The 22623-nt window shown below is 35.0% G+C and overlaps 1 protein-coding gene across 1 annotated transcript; it reads right to left on the reverse strand.

Annotated features, from left to right (window-relative positions):
- Window positions 1-4188: 4188 nt before the first annotated feature.
- Zwint (ZW10 interacting kinetochore protein) lies at window positions 4189-6669 on the reverse strand. The gene is made up of 7 exons (XM_076835211.1): window positions 6603-6669; window positions 5502-5592; window positions 5211-5334; window positions 4872-5038; window positions 4677-4733; window positions 4379-4521; window positions 4189-4303 (listed from the first exon to the last, which is right to left on the reverse strand). The coding sequence occupies exons 1-7, from the start codon at window positions 6641-6643 to the stop codon at window positions 4189-4191; spliced, it is 738 nt and encodes a 245-aa protein (XP_076691326.1). The 5' UTR covers window positions 6644-6669.
- Window positions 6670-22623: the final 15954 nt, after the last annotated feature.

Consider the following 22623-nt stretch of genomic DNA (forward strand, 5'->3'; position numbering starts at 1 on the left):
TGGTTACTGCTTGAGCCACATTCCCAGCCCCATACAAATTCTTTAAGTCAGACTTAAAACCTCATGTATGTGTTATGTTCCTTTTTCATTTTTTTAAAACTATTTATATTTTCAACAAATATTTGTGTATCTTTCTTCTTCAAGCACTACGATTACATATGTACATACAAAATGCATACATAGGTGTGTGTGTGTGTGTGTATATATATATATATATATATATATATATATATATAAAACTAATAAATATATAATAGACGAGTTATAGGTTTCATCATTTGATATAAATGAAATAAAAATTAACAGTAAAAATCACAAAAATTGGTGGATGAAAAATGATAAATAATTCTCTCAAATTCATTTAGAAACTAAACAGTATTCTAAAGACATTTGAAAAGTAAAAGCAATGTAAGAAACTTCCTTGAGTTAACACTAAAATTACAATCTATTTAGTAATAATGTATAGATCACGTATTAAAATATGAGATACTCTTAGCATGGTACTCAAATAAAAATGGGCATGCTAAAATGCATTTATCAGAAGAAAGGGACATTTATCAAATATTATTTCTATTATTTTTTAATTATACAAATATTGAAAAAGAAACCAAAGAAAGCATAAGAAAACAAAAGACAATAGGAAAATAATAAAAGAACACACTAAAAGCAGTATTAAAGCCATTTTGTGCTTTTTAAATGAAGTAGTAAAAAAGGCAAAAGTCCTCAACAGAAATAAAAAGTGGGAAAACATACAGACATAAAGAACAATAAACTACATATTTTATAATTTTTCTAAATGTTTCTAAATAGTATCCATGAGTAGACAGAAGTGAACAAAATTCTTCCTGTTTTATATGAGAGTTCAATATATACTTATAAAGTTTAGAAAAAAATGAACAGTTCATTGTAAGACTACAACATACAAATACAAAAAGTATGTGATATTGGCCCACAAAATTCTAAACTATAAACTCTTCCACCAAGTAGAACAAAGTGTTTACATATATTCAGTCTAAGGTAATAAAATGCTGGCTCGAAATATGATCCTTGAGCCACAACCAAAAATATAACCCCCACCCCTGCTCAAAAAAAGACTCAGGTCTAACTTCTTGAAATAAAAAAAAAAAAAAGAAATTAAAACTTAAGTTAATGATTCAACAATTAGATTAACTACAGGCAATTAACATAACAAATTTAAGGAAACTAGAATGCAACCTAGAGAAAAAGAACAATGATAAATACAAAAGACAGTTAATATGAAAAAAAAAAAAAGAAAATCTCATTGAGGTCTTAGAGGAAGGTAATATGAAAGGGTGATAAGAGCACATTTTAAAGCCAATCTGAAAATACATTTTATTTCTTAAAAGACTGACAATTGCAGACTTAGAAAGTCCAGTTAATGCCAAAAAGGGAAAAAAGAAAAAGCACACCCCAAACTATTCATAAACACAGTACTATACTCTTAGTACAATTTCGGTAAAGTACCAAAAATAGGAGTTGTTTAAGTAGCCAGTGGATAAAACAAAATATCACAGAACATTAAAACTGATAGCTGATTTTTCATCAGCAAAAATGAAAGTCAGATCAACATGGGAACATATATTTCATGTTAAGTGAAAGTGCCTGACTCCAATCATTTTTTTATATAATGAAAATATTTTCAAGAATTAGGGTGAAATCACTTATTTTTAGGTACTGGGAATTGAATTTAGGAACATTCTACCACTGAGCTACACTCTCAACCCTTTTCATTTTTTAGTTTGAGACAGCATTCCATTAAGTTGCCAAGACTGGTCTTGAACTTAACAGTCATGCCTCTTCAGCCTCCCACAATGCTGGGATTACAGGAGTGTGCCACCACTAGCAGCGAAAATATTTTCATATTAGAATCTAAAGTGTTATATAGGCTACAAACACTAAAGGAAAATCTCCACAAGGTGATATTATTTCATATGAAAAGTTCAAAAATGCAAAAATAAAATAGGCAAGAATAGTAAATAAATGAATAAATTAAGCAGTGACTAAATAAAACAAGTCTAATTTGTGAAAACAAGCTACAAGTAATACACTAGGCAAAAACAGTAGTTAATAATGGGATGATCAGTCAATGGTAATGGCCTTCTAGACTCCATTTATTGGTGAAGAAGATCAATATTCTTTACACTTAAGATTTTGTTAAGTATGAAAACTAAACTAGTGGAGAAAAGCTTCCAAATAAGAAGAATAAGAGTAAGAACAATAGGATACAAAAAAAAACAAGATATAAATAAGAGCACATGAAAAAAATGACACAAATATAAAATCGAAAAGACAAATATTATAGAACCTTATTTTTCTATAAAATAGTCTTTTAAATGCTGCATGAAATGGTAAATTTAAGGATGAAGAAAGATTGAAACAAAAATGTTCTACTTGAAAAGTAGGAAAAGATATGCCAGACAAAGAATAACCAAAAGAGAATCAGCAAAGTTATATTGATATTAAAAGTATTTAATTTCAAGTCTAAAACCGCTGGCTTAAAGATTAGAGAGCAATGGCACAATAAAGGTAAAGTTCTGGCACAATAAAGGTTCAGTTCTGAAGAAAGATATAAATGTCAACATTTATGTACCTTAACAAAGCAGCTGTAAATCACAATAAGCAAACTTAACTACTAAAAGAAATAAACAAAACCACTATCATAGTTGGAGACTTGAACACACCTCTCACAGAATACTCAGACCACAAAAATCTAAGTATATAGAAAATTATAACCAAACACACACATACACAAACATAATCTAACAAACAGAAAATACTATATACAATTCTAAGAGAAACACTCTTTTCTCATATCAGACATTAAAAAATAAAATAAAAACCGAGGCTTCTGTTTTCAAATTTAATTATGTGGGTAACATTCTCTAGACAAATCAGAATTCATGAAGATTATCTTCCCACAAAGATATAGCAGAAAACTTCAAAATTATTATTCAAAAAAATTCAGGAAGAAGAAAAAAAGAGAAAATTAAAAATGGCATGAATTGGATGATTGTGAAAACTTAGAGGAAGAAATTATAATCTTAAGTGTTTATTTGGGAAAACAAATACTGAGAGTTATTATCTGATAAAAATGAGAATTTACAAAAGTAGTATTCTCCACCCAAAGTTACAAGCGAGGAAATGATCCAGAAACCACCAGTCAATGAAACATAACATTCAATGCTGGACTATAAAAACCAATCTTTCAACGTAATAAAATGAACAAGCATCTGAAGAGTAACCAAGGAAAGTATTAGATAACACACAAAGGGGTATCAGGAATGTAACATTAGGCCATTCTTAAAGGTTAAATGAGCTCATCACTGTAGCTCCTCCAGTTCACACCATGGGTCCTTAGCACAACACAGGAACTCAACAAACATTTGGGTTAATGAAAAACAATATCTTCCCACATTTATCCACCTGTGTAAATAGTCTCCCCCTTGAATTAAGCTCAGCATGTTTGTTTCATGTGGATTTCGGCAAAAAACTCAAGGCCCTGGCCATCTACACCATCTAGCTCACACCTGTCCCAGCACCTATCATGTTATTAGCCTTTGAAAATCTGTAGTTCTTTCTACCAGCTTGTGAAGATGAACAAACAGGTAACTGAGATAGCCAGGACTTTTAATTGACAGACTTCAGAGGCTGACCCACCTAGGTCATGGTCAGAAATCAGGCTGTACTCAAGCATTCATAATCCAATCTGCTGGGGAAGATGGAGAGAGGGTTAGACCAGATGGGTCTGGCATAGGGATGATGTACAAAGCTTCACCATAACATCTCTTTCCTTCTTCCCACTTCCAATCCCATCAATGGGTAGCAGAGCTCAAATGCAGTAAAGGGCACACCAGGGGTTCACCTTCCTTCCATACCTGCAGTTCAGGGACACCAAAGTCTGAGATGAGCTGTTGACCTGTTCTAGGATCTTGCCCAGACTGCTGTCAGCCAGGCAGGCAGAGCAAGTTCATGTCTACAGCAGATAGAGGGCTACTGGCCTTGGAGAAGTATGGTATGGAAAGTGAGTAGTGTCAAGTTCCCAGCTCCTCTACTGCCTTCCCATTTGTTCCAATTCTCATTCACTTTGGAGGACATACCAATCTCTCCCATGATGTCCCCAGTATTTACCCTCTGTCCAGGGGTTGGGACAACTGCTGGGGCTTACCCTTAAGCAGTTACATGTGGAAGGGTAGCTCCTGTAGTAGCTCTGCTCTCAGCCTCTGCCTCAGGGACCAGCTGCTTACCCTGCAGGGTATACAGGAGCTGAAGGAAGGTCTGGTGCCTGGAAGGAAGTATGTGTAAGGGGAGAGAATCTCAGCTGGATTACATTGATTTTCAGCCAATGTTCCCATCTCACCTCTGCAGTTTATCCTGTTCCCATTCTGCCTGCTTTTTCAAGGTTCCAAGTTCCTGATGTAGCTGCTCAAGCTTCTGCTGAATTCCCTTCTGACGTTCCTTCAGCCCTGCAGAGACTTCTGCCAGACTCTGCAGATGTTTCTCCTATTGAGAATGAGGGTGTAGACAAAGCTCATCCAATGTGGAAGTCTTGGTGCCATCTCTCCAATCCCACTAGCCTAGAACTAGTTCACTGATGGAAACAGAGACCTAGTCACTTCCAATTAGAAACAGGAACCTAGAGAAAAGGAAGGACTCACCTGTTGTAGTTTCCGCTGCTTCTGGGCGGCTCTGAATTTCTCCATTACTGCTTGCTTCTGCAGATAAGCAAGAGAGATGCAAAGAAAATATGTTTTCAGATAGGGTTTTTGGAGATAGCAATCAGGTTTAGTTTACTCATTCTTTTCCTCTTCATCTCTTTCTTCCCTTCCCTCCCTCAAGTTTCCTCATAGCACCTTGGCTTGGAGCTGCTCAAAGGCCTCCTGGAGCTGAACACGCTTCCTTTGGACCTCCTCCATCTGGGGCAGGGCCTGGGTCATGGTGCTTTTTATGGCCTCTACATGCTCTTGATAGGTAGCCTTCAGCTCTTTCCATTGTTCTTTGGCTTCAGTTGCCTTCTGTCCTGAGATGAGCCACCAAGAATGAAGGTATGAGTGAAGCTGGCCTGCAGCCTCCCTCCCTGAAATAGTGGGCCTCAGTCTTCTCTATAGTCAGTTAGCTGACCTAATCCACTTCCTCTCTCCTTGCCCCTCAGGCCAGCCCCTACCCGAATCCCGAATCCCTTGACTACTCACGGCTCAAGTCTTCAGAAGCCAAGGGGCCCAGGTCCTGGGCAATGTCCTCCTGAGCCAGGAAATTCTGTAGGAAGTATACTACCTGAAGTTGACTGCAGAGCAACTTGTCTTTCTTTCGGGAATTCTGTTCAGAAGAAGGGTAGATGTAGGGAACAGTCATACCTACTTGCAACATAGGCCAACAAAACTGCCTTCCACTTCAGTCTTCATCAATGCTGCCCAGCATCTCAAGAGAAAGCTCTAGAACCAGACCCTGCCTTCTGAAAAGTTGGCTCCCATCAGTGTACATACGCTCAAAAACTCAGCCAGGATCCGAGCTGGCAGCTCTGCCTCTTCCTGTAAGCCTATGGGTTCCACAATGTCTGCCACTTCAGCCAGGACCCTGAAGGCAAGGAGGCAAGGAAATGGGTGTTTGCAGTTTTCTGGGCTGCTAGCTCTACAGTTCACATACATAGGTAGAGGAGCTATCAATGCTGAGTCTCACCCTGACCAACATCTACACAAAGGCCTGAAGAGTCTATAGCCTAAGTCCACTCCTGGGGTGTGTGTGTGTGTGTGTGTGTGTAGAACATAGGGTGGTAATTAAGTGCGTGAAGCAAATCTACAGAGCAAAGGGGATAAAGGAATCTGGGAAGAGGGCTGAAATTTTAATGAAAAGTCTCACTAAGAAACTGAGTCAAGAGCTGGGAATGTGGCTCAAGTGGTAGCCCGCCCACCTGTCATGCACAGGGCGCTTGTGTCCACCTAAAGCTAAAAAATAAATATTTTTAAAAAAGGAAAAAGAAATTGAGTCAAGATGTGAAAGCAGCCAGGGAGAAAGGCAGGGAAAGTTAAGAATATGGGCAGAGCTCTGATGGCCCTTGGAAGCCATCCTAGCAGGGAGCACTAGTCTTAGGACAGGGTATGAGAATACCTGAGGAAGGACTAAAGACATAGGGCAGGGCATCTTGGTCTTGGGTCTCAGGTTTTTCCTGGCTAGGGACTGAAGGAGGCCACCAGGGAGCAGAGACGGGGAAAATATCCCATAGCAAAAAGGTGATTTTAGGGAGAGTAGACTGTCTAGGCTGTCTCAAGAGAGTGGAAATTCAGTTAGAATGGCTAATAGGAGTGAAGGGATGTGGAGGACGGGTGTGGAACTGTCCTCCTTCTAAGGCACATCTCTGGGGAGAGGGCGAGGCAGGGTGATGATGGTTTTAGTCCCTCAGAAACCGCACTCCTGGAGCCTGCAAGAGGCACTTCAGGAAACAGACTGGGAACTGGGATCGGGACCAATTCGTAGAGGAGTCGAACTCCAACAGCTGTTCGGAATCCAAAGAACCAAACATTGTAGATGGGGGCCTGCAGGTTCTCCTCCACCCGGCTCCCAGAGGCGAAATGCTAGCAAATACTTACTCTAAAACTGCAGCTTCCGCCTGCGTCTCTACCGCCTCCATGACCGGGCCGCGCCGCACCACGAAACGCCCAGTTCTCTTCGGTTTTGGATTCACCGCGGACTGCGCGCCAGAGCAGGCGATTGAAGGCTGAATCAGTGGGCGGAAATTAAGAATACAGCGCGCTCTAATTGGCTGGTGCGAATTCGCGCCGCACGGTTGACGCAGGCGCAGTTGTGGTCAGGCCGCGGAGAGCGTTCAGGGTTTATGCGCCTGCGCAAGAGGTCGTGGGCGGTGGAGGACGGAGTGCGCGTGAGTTTGTTTTGCAGGTGGGGTTTTCTTATTTTAGCAGGAAAGCGGAAAAGCCTTGTCTTCACTTTCGGTTTCAGGAAAAATAAAATTCACACTTTATTTTAAAAATGTACGATTTCAGTAGAAAGAAAACAATGGGGCTGTATTCCAAGACGCGGAAGACTTTTGATCAGGGAGCAAGTGATATAGACTCAGAGAGCTTACTGCTTTCAAAGCCTTTTGAAAGATGCAGTGCAAGCAGGGCCTAGAGTATCATCTGTTGACAAGATAAAGCTGAAATTCCGGAAGGTAGTGTTGCCTGCAGAGTACGGAAGATAACTGCTCAGAGAGAGAAATTGAATTCTGCAGTTTTCTTGAATATTCAACTGAGTGTTGAGCAGAATGTCTAAGGAAACTTACTGACAAAGTTGGTTTTTTTTTTTTTTTTTTTTAAGATACTGGAGCTTACACAAGGTCAGAACTAGTAGTTGTTTTAAGTAATCGGGCTGGAAAACCACACAGTGTATGGGGCATTGGATAGAATACACAGAGGAGTCTTAACTCTAGTAGTGGCAATAATTAAGCCTGGACTGATCATTGCCTTAGTGCCTCTTAACTTAAAAGCAAAACCCATTAAATATTCATAAATAAACAAAAAGCTCCCCCAACCAATAAATACAATGTTCTATGGCATTCAATTAAAAATTACCAAGTTTACTTAAAAGAAAGCTCACATTGAGAAGCAAAGTTAGTTGTTGATCACTATTGAAATAGTAGAATCAACAAAGACAATAAAGTGATTATTATAACTATATACTATATGTTCAAAAAGATAAGTAGAGCTATACTTAAAAGTAACAAGTGATGATAACGATTCAGAGATAGAGGAAGTTTCATGGAGATGGGGAATGAAAAATGGGTACATCTGCTTTGGAAAACAATCTAGCAGATCCTCTCAAGTGTTACATGTAGAATTACCATAGGAGTCATAATTGCACTGCTAGATACATATTCAAAACAAATGAAAACACATGCACACAAAAGCTTGTACATAAGTATCCATGGTAACATTATTCACAAGGGTCAAAAAGTAGTATCATTTGGGTGAATGACTGTAATCATAGCAGCTGGGGAGGCTGAGACAGGAGGATCAGGGCCAGCCTCAATAAAAGCAAGGTGCTAAGCAACTCACTGAGATCCTGTCTCTAAAACACAAAATAGGGCTGGGGATGTGGCTCAGTGGTTGAGTGCTTCTGATTTCAATCCCTAGTATCTCCCCCCACAAAAATGTATTCTACTGTCATGTATGAACTAATTGGGACAAATAAAAAATAGATAATGGACTGTACAAATAAAAATAATAGTAATGTGATTTTAACACATTGGAAAATAAAATGGAGCAAAAGCTAGTAAGTTGCAAAGCTAAATCTAAAACAAATATGTCTGACACCATTACTGAATGTTCCAACTAGAGTGAAATCTGAGGTGGTGGTGGTGGTTGTTGTTTTTAATAATAAAACTCAGCCTTTGTTCAAGGCCTGTTTTTTCTTGAATAATGAACAACTTACTCTTGCCCTGGTAGTCAATATATGTTTTTAAAATTGATTTGAAGTGGCTTAATGTTACATTTTGTTACTATCCTACCTACATGCAATAGTAGTGTTTTACCCAAAAAGTCTTATATTTTGTTTGTAAAATCTTAAATACTTTATTGAAAATTTCACACATTAGAGCAGTTGAGAGAGGGCATATCTCAGTGTAAACATTTTTTTAAAATACTTTTCAGTAACCCCAGTCACCAACATTTTTAGAATTTTACATCTACAATTATATTTTCTATGTATGTTTTATATGGAAGATGAGAGGTTTGGGGAATGCATTTAAGGTGATGAAAACCCAATCTTAGCTATGAAAAGCATATTTCATCAGAGAAAAGGAGTTGCCCCTAAAGATGCTTCTAGTCAAATTTCTTACAGCACAGTTCATGGAAATGTAAATATCATGATTTTGGAATAAGATTTAAATTTAGACTTAGTTTAACTACCTGGTCCCTTTGTGATTTTTTATCAAGAATTTAATCTTTATTAATTAATTAATTAATTAATTTTTTAATTTAATCTTTATTAATTTATTAAGTAAGAATAGTAATGATGTGACAATATTTCTTGAGGAAAACCATAAAAAAGAATATTGAAAAATTCTCAACCTATGCTTGACACAAAGTGAATGTTAGACATTTTAATTTATGTTTCCAAGAGCCCTTTTTGAGTCATATTTAAATAAAAGCCAGAATATGAATAACTTCAGAAGCGATTTGGGAATAATATGTTATATAAGAATTAAGGAAATGCTTAATGTATAAAACATGCATAAGACTAATTCCAATAAGCTTATCTCTTCCATTTACATTAATGTTTAGTATGTTTTATAATCTATACCTTTTACAGTTTCTGATCATTCATTTTTCAGTGTCAACTTGCAGTAGACTTATGACTCTAATTTGGGGCTTTACTAAAGGAACAATTAAGAAATACCATTCCAGATGCTTAACATTTAGCACAGAAAGCCATAACTGCTCTTGCATGAACTATGATGCAGAGAGTCGGTGTTAGTAGGATGTTAACTACAGCTGTGCTTTGCTGGAATTTTCAGATCCAGATATTGTATTTCATTTCAGGAAGAATCTTCATGTTTAGCATCTAAATTGCAGATCATAAGGCAATTCTTGCCTTGGCGTGCTAGTTCCAGATGGATAGATTCTGACTTACACACTGTTCAATTCCCTGTTTAGTCTGTCATCCCTCTAACAATGCTCAGCATCCATGCAATTTGGACACGGACCATCTGAACTAAATTGCAAAGCCCTCATGAGAAAGGATGTCTCACTAGGAGAAAATGCCCATGAAAGCCTATTGAATCTTTTCTAATCACAGCCAAAACCTCCAGTTTCTTACTCTTTGTTTTCTGACAGTAATGAACCAAAACACTATGATGAAAGCTTAGACACCATAGGGATTATTTTTAAGTCTTAAACTTATTTTTATGTATCTTCTACTTGTTATCATGTTTAGGTTGTTCCCATTGCTTCAGTCTAATTCTCAAGGAATATAATTTCTCCTTACCAGTACAAATCTTCCCTTTTCAAGAAGAGTAATATGTTACTCTTCATGGTTCAAGGTAAGCAATAAGTTGATTTGGATTTCCCATTCAATAGTCATCAATATGTACCCAGAGAGAGCAAGCATTTCATACGTACATAAAATGATTGACTCAGAAAGAAAAAGAATGAGGATGTAATATGCTGATTTTGCCCCATATTATTTATATCCTTCTGGTGTATAATACTGCAGTATTACTATAGAAATCACCCTTTGAAATGTTTAAAGATGATTATGAAAAAAAGAAAGTCCTAAATCCTCAGGTGAGTTTGTATTTCTATTATGTAATGTGCATTAAAAATAAGTTATTTATTAACCCTTTTATCTCTAAATACTCATGTTTGAAACCAATATGATTTGGACAGTTATTTTGGTTTTCCCAGTGAGTAACTTTTTGAAAACATGGTGATTACAGCATTTGCTTTCATTGTTTCATTGTCAAGATGTACAGTACTATTGTAAAAATGGTGATATTTAAAGAGATTTTATGGTAGTTCTTTGCTTAGTTTATTTTTTTACATTTTAGTACTATTATTATTTTCTCAAACAGTCTCCTATTGCTCAGATTCATCTTAAAGTTATGGTTCAAGTGATCCTCCTGCCTCAGTCCCCTCAGTGCTAAGACTAAAGGCAAACACCACCTGCACCCAGATCTTGCAATTTAAAATATATAGATGTGAATTTTTATTTAAGAGATATAAAGATACTTACTTTCCATATTAAAATTTTAAATCAAATAAATTGACATCAAAAATCCTCCACTAATTAAAATTCTTTCAAGTTATAGCATTATTTTAATTGCATTATTCTGGTTTTCTCTTGAGATTAAGCATCTTTCCTTAGTTCTATTAATGGTTCGTGTTTTTCTAAGGGACAATTAAAATATCTATCTAATTATAGGACTTCCTGAGGTTTTCCTGGTTCTTGGTATAACGAGTCATTTTTTTCATGTATCCCAGATATTTTGACAATTTTGTTAGGAGAGTCTATCTCTAAGTCTTCTTTTTTAGTAGATAGTCACTCTTTTAAGTTTAATGTATAAATTTTAATATACTTACATGAGATTTAATTCTCAGAGTTTAGTTTCTGAACCCTTGCAATGCTAATTTTGTGAGCTTTGTTTTACAGTGCTGCTGGAGCTCCTGCGAAATGCCAACTGGTTCCAACTAAGGGATCTCAGGGCATTCTTTTAGGGTAAGGAAGAAGCCATTGGACTTAAGTCTCTCCTTTCCCTGGGTTAAAGTCAGGGAGACACAGGGCTTTGCTACTGCTATGGTTTTGTTCAGAGGGAATCACTCTTTAAGTTCTGGTTCAGGATAAGGAATGGATAGCTGGTATGAATAAGAATTTACTACTGCCATTACTGTTAATGAACAGGACCAAAAGGAGACCCTTTTGGGGGGGGGGGAGAAATGTTGGATCTCCACACTAGGTGTATTGAATTTCTGTTTTCTCAGGACTTCTGCTAGGATTGAATGTGTTTCTCCTTTTTTATTTTTCTTCTTATTTTCTTCTCTATTGGTTATTCTTGTGTCAAGCTTCTCTACTACCTGGGTATATGAGAAGTAAAAATAAAACCCAGGGAACTCACCACATCATTATTTATGAAGTCCTATACTCTCTAGCTTGTCTTCCTCCTTCCTTTGAGATATTAGAATCCTCTTATTGTTGTCTGTTAAATAAGTTTCAGAATATATAATTACTCTTAAAAAGGAGGTACAAAGAAAAATGGATCTATACTATCTTTTTTCTAAATCCTTAGCTATTAATTTTATAACTATGTTTATATTTTCATATTATAAAAATTAGCAATGATACCAGAACATGTTAGGTACTGGGAAAACAAAATTGTGAATAAGTAAATTAGTGTGTAAGTGGTTATATACATAAAGGAAGAAAGGGAGGAAGGAAGGCAGAAAGAAAGGAAAGAAGGAGGAGGGAAGAGGAAGAGCAAATACAACATCCTGTTGTCAGTGTACTATTTTAATAACAGTATTATACACTGGAAATTACACCACTCATGTTACTAACCAATGTAGAATTTTTGGTAACTGATTTAAATTCTATAAACTTACATGTTTTTGTTTATGTAATTAAAGAGTTTGCTTATAATTTGTGATTTCTTGTATTATAAATGTTTTGGTTCTTAAACAATTTCTCTAGAAGTCATAGTTAGTGCTCTATTAAAAATGGTTTACTATTAAGCTTATAGTTGCATCTCCCAAGGCAGCATGCAGGCCCTTTGACACAGCTGTGCAGTAGAGGGAAACAGCAGCAAGTCAATTGAATTGGTGTAAAACAATAGGGGATTCTGTATATTTTCCTAAGAAATGGCATATGTGGGGCATGTGTCAAAGAGGTTGAGCTTCCAAATATGAAAGGCTCAATAGAGTTTTCACCTGTGAGCAGCTGGTCACACACCTTTGGTTTTCCAAATATGTTCACATGTTGAGAGAATCTCACCTAGTGGCTATTATATTTGAAAATCAAGGGCAAACATGTCATGGCTAATGCCTATCCAACTGTTAATGCAGTCTGTTCCTTTATTGGAACTTCTGTCCCCAGTCTAAAGGATATTTCATTGAATTAATATACTCTGCCTTGATGATCAAGAAAGTATATAGGTTTGCAACCATTATCATCTAAACTTTTTTATTTTTTAATTTTTTTAAAGAAAGAGTGAGAGTGAGAAAGAGGGAGAGAGAGAGAGAATTTTAATATTTATCTTTTAGTATTTGGTGGACACAACATCTTTGTCTGTATGTGGTGCTGAGGATCCAACCTGGGCCGCACGCATGCCAGACGAGCGCGCCACCACTTGAGCCACATCCCCAGCCCCATATAAACTTTTTTAAAAAATATTTTTAGTTGTCAATGGACCTTTATTTATTTATTTATTTTTATGTAGTGCTGAGGATCGAACCCAGTGCCTCACACATGCTAGGCAAGTGCTCTACCACTGAGCCAAAAAACCCCAGTCCTAAACTTTTTGAATATGCTAAGGGTGTATATTTTTAGTCTTTTGGCCCAAACTCACTAGTGATTATATATAAAGAGTATTAAGCAAACATCTTGGAATTGAGATTAAAATTATCAAAATATATATATAACTATCATTAAAATGCTATTGAAGACAATATCATGAATAGGTTCCAAAAACACATGGAAACACACATATTTCTGTATAGGTATAAATTTTACATTGCCCTTAACAGATATATATTGTTCTGAGTGTGTGTGTGTGTGTGTGTGTGTGTGTGTGTATGTGTTTTCTCTATCTCTCTTTGTACACACACATGCACAGGGCATGTGGTGCCTGTTTTCAGATGCAAGTAGGAAAACTCAGGACTTTGTGTTGAGTACTCACTCCACACTGAGATTTGAACCCCAGAACTTTACTAACTCTTTTAATACATATTTTGAAGACCTAATGCATGCCACATCACATACATTGTGGACTGCATCATATAGTGTATAAATAAAATAAATATGGAAGTTCATCTATTTGGTAAAAACTTGAAAGAGCAAATCTCTACATATTTTACTAGTTCCAATATGATGTTGTCTCTGCTGGTACTTTTTTTCTCTTTATCCACTTTACTTCTCAATTTTCACTATCCCATACTTCCTACCCCAAAGTAAAATCTGCTTTCTATTACCCTTAACATTTCTCACATCCTCTCTCCTTTTACTGAAATACTACCTCATCTTCTGAAACTTGACACTGGGATACAAATTTTCATTTACTCTTTTGTCTCTATCTTTGACATCAGTTCTTCTGGAAGGTCTTTTCTGGTGACCTGGTAGCCATGGAAGGCTAGAAAAGTGTTCCTCTACTTTTCTCCCAAATCATTCTCTATGCACCATCTTAGACTATTTCTTATTATATAGTTATGGACAATGTTATACGGACAGAACTACATATTTAATGGTTTCTAGCCTGGAGAGATTTACAACATCTTTTTAAAAAAATCTTTAAATTGTGGTAAAAGCAAAAATCATGAAATTTACATTCTTAGCAAATGTTTGAGAGAAGTACATTATTGTCAGCTACATATTCATAGTTGTACAGCAGATGTCTAGAACCTTTTCATCTTCTTAACTGAAGTTCCTACACATCAAACAACAATTTTCCATTTACCCCTTTTTCCAGCTCCTGTCAACTACAATTCTACTTTAAGCTTCTAAAAGTCTGAGACTTTTAAGATACCTCATATAAATGGAATGATGAAATATTCATCATCCCCTGGCTGGATTATTTTATCAAACACAATGTCAAAAGATTCAGTTACATTGTAGTGTGATAGAATTTTCTTCAGTTCTTAAGGTGATCCTCTGGTAGCCCCCTTGAAAAGTCAGAATTTTGGACACATGTTCCACTCCTTTTTGTTTCCCAAGGAAGAAGCCATAATTTGGTGTTTCTTTCCAAAAATTATCTATGCAAGACTTGAAGAACCGATGCAATTTAAATGCAATGAATTTTCTTATTCATTATTAGGAGATTCTTAACTTTCAGCACCATCTTATTTCAAGAATTATGAATTATCTTTGGAAAATGTATTTTTAGATGGTGCTTAGGTGGTGAGAACCAGGGCTTTATGTTATTATTTTGATATCTTGCTGACATCACCCTTAGACCTTGATCATTTTGAGTGGCATAGTTTTCTTAGTACAAAGCCTAATAAACAGTAGATGCTCAACAAATATCCATAAAATCTGAAAAAAAAAAATAATCCCAGTTAAGGTTTAGAATACCGAATTTATTTTTAAATGACATAACATAATTTTGATATAATTTTAATATATCATGGTAAAACAACATAAATAACAAAATCGAGTCTTCATCTGTTTTTCTGATGCATAAATATAACAAAGAAAACTAAAGGAAAAAAAGATACAGGAATCAAAGCAAACCTAAAGAAACGGGTGTAAAAAGTTTTGGTCAGTTCAAGACAATGTATTGCATCCCACCCAAATTCATATGTTGAAGCCCAACTCTCCAAAGTGGCTGTATTTGGAGATAAGATCTTTAAGGAGGTAATTAAGGTTGAATGAAGTCATGAGACCAAGTAAGACTAAGCAAAAAGGAGGTAGACTGGAAGTTAAGGAGAGAGGTCTCTCCAGAAACTAACATTGTCAGATCCCTGATTTTGGACTTATTTATTATTATTTTTGCATTTCCTAAACTCATTTTGGTATCATGTTTTATTTGGTCTTAGGGATTGAAATAACATTTCCTGTTATTTGGATAACTGGAATACTTTATCTCATTGCTCTGTCCAGAAGAATTAATCATTGAAGAATATTAAAATTAACTAATAGGCAAAAAATAATTTGTATTTAAGACTGAGGACCATATATTGCATTAACAACTTCCCTTTACTTAATCAGTGCTTCTTTATATAATAAAGCAATGTGTACACAGAGCCAGTTAATAGAAAAGAAGGAAAGGCAATTTGATATGTGTTTCTGCATGTGGGATATTTACTTAAATAGAACAAAAATTTTAAAAACTAGAACATTTTAATTTAAATGTAACAATATATAATCGTACATAAATACTTTTGAAACTGCACTGTTTCTTATGAAAAAAATCTGTGTGTACAAAATGAATGTAATAATTTTAAATGAATAACAAAATGCAAGAAGGAATGTATGTGGGTATTTCTGTTACTGAAAAAAAATTAAATTGAAATTCAATGTGTAATTATCCACTTTCCACTAATGGAATTTTATGCCTGCTGTATTTATATTGTATCTGGGGCTTGGGTAGCTAGTCACATTCTTATATGCTGAATATGTAGGTTTCGAGATTAGTGGAAACAATGAAAATAAAACCTGAAAATGAAGAAAAAGAAGGGCAAAATTACTGGAATTCAAAGAACAGAAAAGGAGAAAGTCTTCTGCCTCTGGACTAAAGAAACTTTACTTGTAAAGAAAGGGAAGTGGGGCAAACAGATTCTAGTGAAATTTTGATGATCTCAGTTCTTTATTAAGTGAAATTAATTTTAGCTTCAACATTATAACAAGGTACTATCAAGTATAGAAAAAGAACTGAATCCATAATCAAGATACCTAGTCTTGGGTTCACCTTCATCCAGACATGTGATTTTGTATGAGCTGATTCACCTCTACAGGCTGAAGTGCCTTGTGTAAAATGAAGGAAACATGCTCAATGACCTTTAGAGCACCTTAAACTCTATGATAACTGATAATGTTACTACACTTCTTTATTTCCTATCGTGATAGCATTTTCTCTTTAAAATACCAGAGTGGAACTGAGCGCAACGAGAAACACATTCTGAAACTCTCTGGAGTTGTTGCAGATCTTGAACTACATAATATAAAATTTCTGCTGAAGTTTGTCTTTTAGCCAAGGGATATAAAATAAATTTTTTAGTGACTCTTATTTTCATCTTTGTGCAAAAGAAATTTTGTTACATGTGTTTAAAAGAAATTACTCCTATTTATATCAATCCAAAGCTCAGGAAAACCTGTGATGGGCCTTTCAATTAACACTGCAATCATCCATCATATGTTAAAACTAAAGTCATTAACACAAAGGATCATGGATAATAAATTAACTATGCTGGATATGACATAAATATATTTTAGATATTTTCAAAAGTATAAACACTGATGATGTAATTTTTCTATCTCCTCTTTTGCTGGCCTTCCTGTTTTCTTTTACCTTTTCTGAGAGGAAGAGTGGGGTCAAAGATGAAAAGCTTTTTGAATCCTAATTTGACCTCTAGTTTTCTCAAGATCTCACCCTAAATGTGATTTATGCCAGTAGGTACCTTCCTCATAGATATAATAAAGATTAATGAACTGTATTTTTACATTATAATTTTCCCACATGTTGGGCAGTTGGCTCATCTCTAGAGGAACTATAGCTATAAACCTTATCAAGTGGAAATAATAATGTGTTTGGGAAAAAGGAAAAATGTTTTGCATTTTGGCAACTTTTTTCTAATTAACCTTTATTCCTTTTAAGAAGGATGAAGCATCACTTCAAAAAGATTAAATTAATACACCTTGTATTAGTGTTAATTCAGTACATAACTATTCTCCAAAGCTCCCAAATAGATTTAACACATATGAATATAAATAGGAGAGTAGGAAAGAATTTCAGTTAATAAGTAATAAAATGGAAAAGGGAACCAAGCATTCAGGATCTCAAATGATGACTTATTAGCTGTGTTCTTATATCTGACTCATTTTGTATCTCTATGTATTCAAAATATGGGAATCTTGATTCTTTACTAGACTTAGGGCAACAAATTATAGCTACTCTTTTGAGGCCCCAGGTAGTTTTAAGAGCCAGGATTCACATGGTAACATTTAAGCCCAGTCTAGTATAAGGCTGGCAGGTAAATATTGAGAAGGGAAGCTGTCAGAGGACCGGAGAATAGCATGTAAGAAACTCCAAGATAGGAATAATTTTAAAAACACTAAGACTAAAAAAGTTATGATGTGGTCACAGTATGGACACAGGAGAAGATGGCTAAAAGTAGGAGCTGGATCATACATAACTAATAGGTCAACTGAAAGACATTTTCCCCCCATAGGTAATTGTATGACAATGAAAGATTTTAATCATGAACTGTACATTTCCTTTTTAAGTTTCTTTAAGTTAAAATAAGCTTCCTGGTTACTATGTGGAGAATGAATTAATTACAAGCAAGTTTGTCTCCCTAATCGACATAAATGATTTTGGAGGCTAAATCCAAAATCTGAAGTTTGAGTCAGCAGGCTGGAAACCCAGAAGAGCAACTATATGGAATTAAATATCTGGGGTCCTTTTCCCAACTATCTGTAAGGACTGAAGCACCAAAATATGGGTAAATGCTAAAATGAATCCCTTAAAGATAAGCAAATATTTGCTAGAGAGACAAAATATGTTTACACACATGGGACTGAGATACAGAAATTTTGAGGCAGGGGAACAAGCATGAATCATTCCAGTTGCTCAATTTGTGTTATAAGTTAGCTTTTCATGGCAGTAACACTACTTAACACTTCTATACTTGGAGTATTCAGTGTAATCATTGAAGGGCTAGAACTTTATTGTGGAATTAGCCAAATTTATTTTGTAGACCCTAGATTTGAGGGTCTATATGCAAAACTGATTATGTGATGAATAAGAGGTACTTATCACATCTTTTATTACTATGGAAAAAATCTCCCCAGATTTGCCACACTGGAGTTTCAGATTCCCAAATTAACCTCAGTAACATATAAAATGCGCCTGTGCTCATAATTTCATCAACTTTCATTAAGTTGCAATTGGAGAGAAGGCCCACTGGAAATACATAATCATTTTAGTAAATTTCTCTTCACTTCCCTAGATATATAGCTTCCTTTGAAATCAAACACTTATAAAAATGTTGATTATTTGATTGGCATAAAAATGAGGCATTTTTTGAGTGGTTCCTTTCATTTTTCTATTTCTCTGATTTTCACACAAAATACTTTAATCTTTCCTCTGGGGAAAACTGTTATATAGTGAATAACACAGGCTTTGAAACTTCAAAGTACTTATACATGTTTTTAGTGATTTTATGAAAAGTCTAACAAGTTTCTGTAATCCAGAGTATACTTTTTAAAAAATAAAAAATAAGTAAGTAAATTAAAAGAGAAAGTTTTGCATACCAGGAAATACTACAGAAGCATTTTCTTCTTGCTATGATGTAAAAGAACTGAGAGTCACATTTTGCAACATAGAACTGAGCCACCATATGTGAAAAATCTTATTGATGTGGTCTCCATCTCTTTACCTGAGGCACTTTGGTCCTGAAAATTTATGTGTATGAGTCTGCAGACTAGTGTGGAATTTTCTAATAGTGTAGCTTTCCTGATCATGTACTTAAAAGTATTAAATATGACCGTTTCTCCTTTCTCTCTTTCAATCTTTCTTGCTTTATGGTTATATGTAAATGCCCTTACTAAACATAGCGAGAAGGGTATGCTCTGATGAAGTAAGACCAGTGATTGAGATTTAGAAGTTCCTTTAGGAACAAATTTTATACTTTATAAACTATTTATAAATAAATAATATTTATTAATGGATAAATAACTAGCATATGCAATGTCATTAAAAAGTGCAAATGGGAGGTGCAAGGCCTTCAAACATGATGTGCTCCCTGCCTGACCACTCTTCCCCTTATTTCTCACTTGATATATTCCTTTCTTTCTGGTCTCAATGGAAGATCTTCAAAAAGCCCTCTCCAAGCTATTTTTGTATCACTTATGAGATGGCTGATTTTATATGTCAGCTTGACTGAACCATGTGGTGGTGACCAGAGTTTAGTTAAACATTTTAGAGTGGCTGTGAGGGTGTTTCTATACAAGAAAAATATTTGGATCAATAGACTTGAGTAAACCAGATTGCCCTTCCTAAGGTAGATGGTCTTTACTGATCAAATCCAGTGAGTCCTGAATATAACAAAAGGCCATGTAGGGGAATATTCACTTCTTCTGCCTGGATATTTTAGAGCTGGGACATTGTCCTTCCCTGCATTTACAGGAACCGTATCACTAGCCATCCTGGGTCTATAGTTTGTGGGCAGACTCAGCCTACATAATTGCATGAACCATTCCTTATAACTCCTCTCTTTTTCCATTTATATGGTCTCCCATTGGTTCTGTTTTCCTGGAGAAACTTGAGTAATAACAATATTTCTTTATACAATACTTTCTGAAAATCATAATTATATATTTATCATCTGTTTACATTGTTGGCATATCTCTATAATGTGAAATAAATCTTGTGAAGACAAATTGCTTGTCTTTGCTCACTACTGTGTAACTAACATCTAGCACACTGCTTGGAATGTGAAGGTAATAAATAAATTTTTGTTAATTAAGGGAGAGGGAGCATGGGAGGAAGAGACAAACTCTACATAGGGCAGAGGGGTTGGAGGGGAAAGGAGGGGGCATGGGATAATTAAAGATGGTGGAATGTGATGATCATTATTATCCTAAGTACAGGTATGGAGACATGAATTGGTGCGAATATACTATGTATACAACCAGAGATATGAAAAATTGTGTTCTATATATGTAATAAGAATTGTAATGCATTCTATTGTCATATATAAATAAAAAATAATTGATTTAAAAAATCTATTTTTTCAATATTGGACTAATTAATCTTTGAGCTTTAGTTTTCTTATGTTTAAAAGAGAAAATTATATTTTTCTTTTTCTGTTAAATCAGTTTAAGTGAGGATCAATTTGGAAATGCATGAGAAAGTATTTTCAACTTCAAAATGCCATAGACATATTGAAGTTTTTTTCAAATACAGTTACATCTATCAGATTATTAAATCTACATGGTAAGCAGTGCAGTTTTAATAGCTAATCATCACTTTTTTTAAGTATTTGGTCTTTCCAGTGCTTTTCTCCAATTTATTCAGCAGAATTTTACTATTTACTATAACTTTCTGCCTTAATTTCTCATCATTTCCAATATAGCGGGTGGGTGTCCCAGAGTTCATTTGCTTTCTTAGAGGAAACTGTGGCTCATAGAAGTTACAACCTGCTTCATATTCACTGTCTTTAATAAATGACAAGCAGAATGTACCCTACATGCCATGATGCCAAGTCCTTCTGTTAAGTCATGGGTGGAAGACTCAGCCAATGAAGTTACTCATATTCCTTGAAAGTAAAATGAAATTTCTGTAACAATTTGGTTGAAATGTTTCTTTGCTTACCTACTTAATAAGACAATTCAAAGGCAGACATTATTTGAATTATTAATTACATAAGTGAGAGTTCAAAATTGAAATAAAGTTTGCTTTTCTCTAATATTTTTTGAACTCTGTTAATTTGTTCTTCACTAATTTGTAGAAATGCCTGCAGCACAATTTCAAAAATGATGTTTCAGCCACAGAAATTAAGACATTTCAGTAAAATATCATCTCCCTGAATTACTTATGTCGTTCTCTCAGCTACATCGTAGTTTTTATTCATCTTATTTTGTTCTGCCAGAAGTTAACTTGCCTAAAGGAATAAGTGCAAGAAAAATAAAACTGCCTTTGTTTTATGTCTCTGAAGCAATTAATTTGTGATTACAACTAAGGTTGCCTTTCCAGATTAATATTTAATAACATTCATAGGTGAAATGTATTCTAATTATTGTATAAGTATAAAATGTTATTTTTAAACAGCCTGAGTTTTAATACATTGAAAGGAAAACATTAAAAATTACATCTTTGATAATATATATTAAGATATACTTTGTGTTATAAGTTACCTGTTCATGGCAGTAATACTATTTAACACTTTTATACTCGTGAGAGTATTCAGTGTAATCATTTTGGGGCTAGACCTTTTCTGTGGAATTAGCCAAATTTGTTTTGTAGACTCTAGATTTGAGAGTCTATATGCAAAACTGATTATGTGATGAATAAGAGGCACTTATTACATCTTTTATTAACCTGGAAAAAATCTCCAGGGTATATCTTAAGATATATTATAAAATATAAAATATTAAAATATAAAGTATAAAATATCAATTATATTATATATGAGTATATAAAATATTAAGTATATCTTAAGATATAAGATATGCCATTATTTCCTTACCCTTAAATATCTGCATATTAGAAGAGGAGCGAGAGTAAAGGAATATGACTGTGAAGGGCGTGTGTGTGTGTGTGTGTGTGTGTGTGTGTGTGTGTGAAGTTACATGGGTAAATTTACAATGTATATAATCAAAACAAATTTACATAGTGTTCTTCTTCTGATATTCTAGATAATCCATAGGTACTTGATCAAACTTTAGACAGTAGTCATCACCATCGATTATCTTTTGGGCAGTTACCTTAACACTCCTAGTGAAGCTTTGTTGAAACAACCCTGACACAGTTCCTCAACCATTGTCCTCCCAACAAAATTTGAAGTTATGCTGCAAGTGATTCCTATGTGTATTAAAGGGAAAGTGTGGTAGAATATTGGCTTCCCAAAGATGTTCATTGCCCTGATGCTCAGACTTTCACATATTTTCCTTTTCATAGAAAAAATGACTTTTGTAGGTGTAATTAAATTAAAGATCCTGAGTATGAAGAGAGAGCCTAGAGGATGAGAGAAAATCTTTGCCACCTGCATCTCAGATACAGCCTTAATTCCAAGAATATATAAAGAACTGAAAAAACTTACTCCCCCCGCCAAAAAAAAAAATACCAAATAACCCAATCAATAAATGGGCAAAGGAACTGAACAGACACTTCTCAAAAGAAGAAATAAGAATGGTCAACAAATCTATGAAAAAATGATCAACATCTCTAGTCATTAGAGAACTGTAAATTAAAACTACACTGAGATTTAATCTCACTTCAAGCCAGAATGGCAATTATCAAGAATACCAATAACAATAAATGTTAATGGGGATGTGGGGGAAAAGGTACATTCATATATCACTGGTGGGACTGCAAATTGGTGCAACCACTATGGAAAGCAGTCTAGGGATTCCTTAGAAAACTTGGAATATAACCACCACTTGACCAAATTTTCCCACCTCTTGGTATGTATCTAGAAGACTTAAAATCAGCATACTACAGTGATGCATCCATATCAATGTTTATAGCAG

The sequence above is a fragment of the Callospermophilus lateralis genome, chromosome 15 (genome assembly GCF_048772815.1).
Source record: "Callospermophilus lateralis isolate mCalLat2 chromosome 15, mCalLat2.hap1, whole genome shotgun sequence".
Classification (NCBI taxonomy): Eukaryota; Metazoa; Chordata; class Mammalia; order Rodentia; family Sciuridae; genus Callospermophilus; species Callospermophilus lateralis.

Bases quoted from the DNA above. Each gene is read 5' to 3' on its own strand.
- Zwint (XM_076835211.1), bottom strand. From the start codon at position 6,643: ATGGAGGCGGTAGAGACGCAGGCGGAAGCTGCAGTTTTAGA. The intron at 5,039-5,210 runs GTGAGTAGTCAA...GGCTCATCTCAG, and splicing joins GGCTTCTGAAGACTTGAGCC to GACAGAAGGCAACTGAAGCC. The intron at 4,734-4,871 runs GTGCTATGAGGA...GCTTATCTGCAG, and splicing joins TTGAGCAGCTCCAAGCCAAG to AAGCAAGCAGTAATGGAGAA.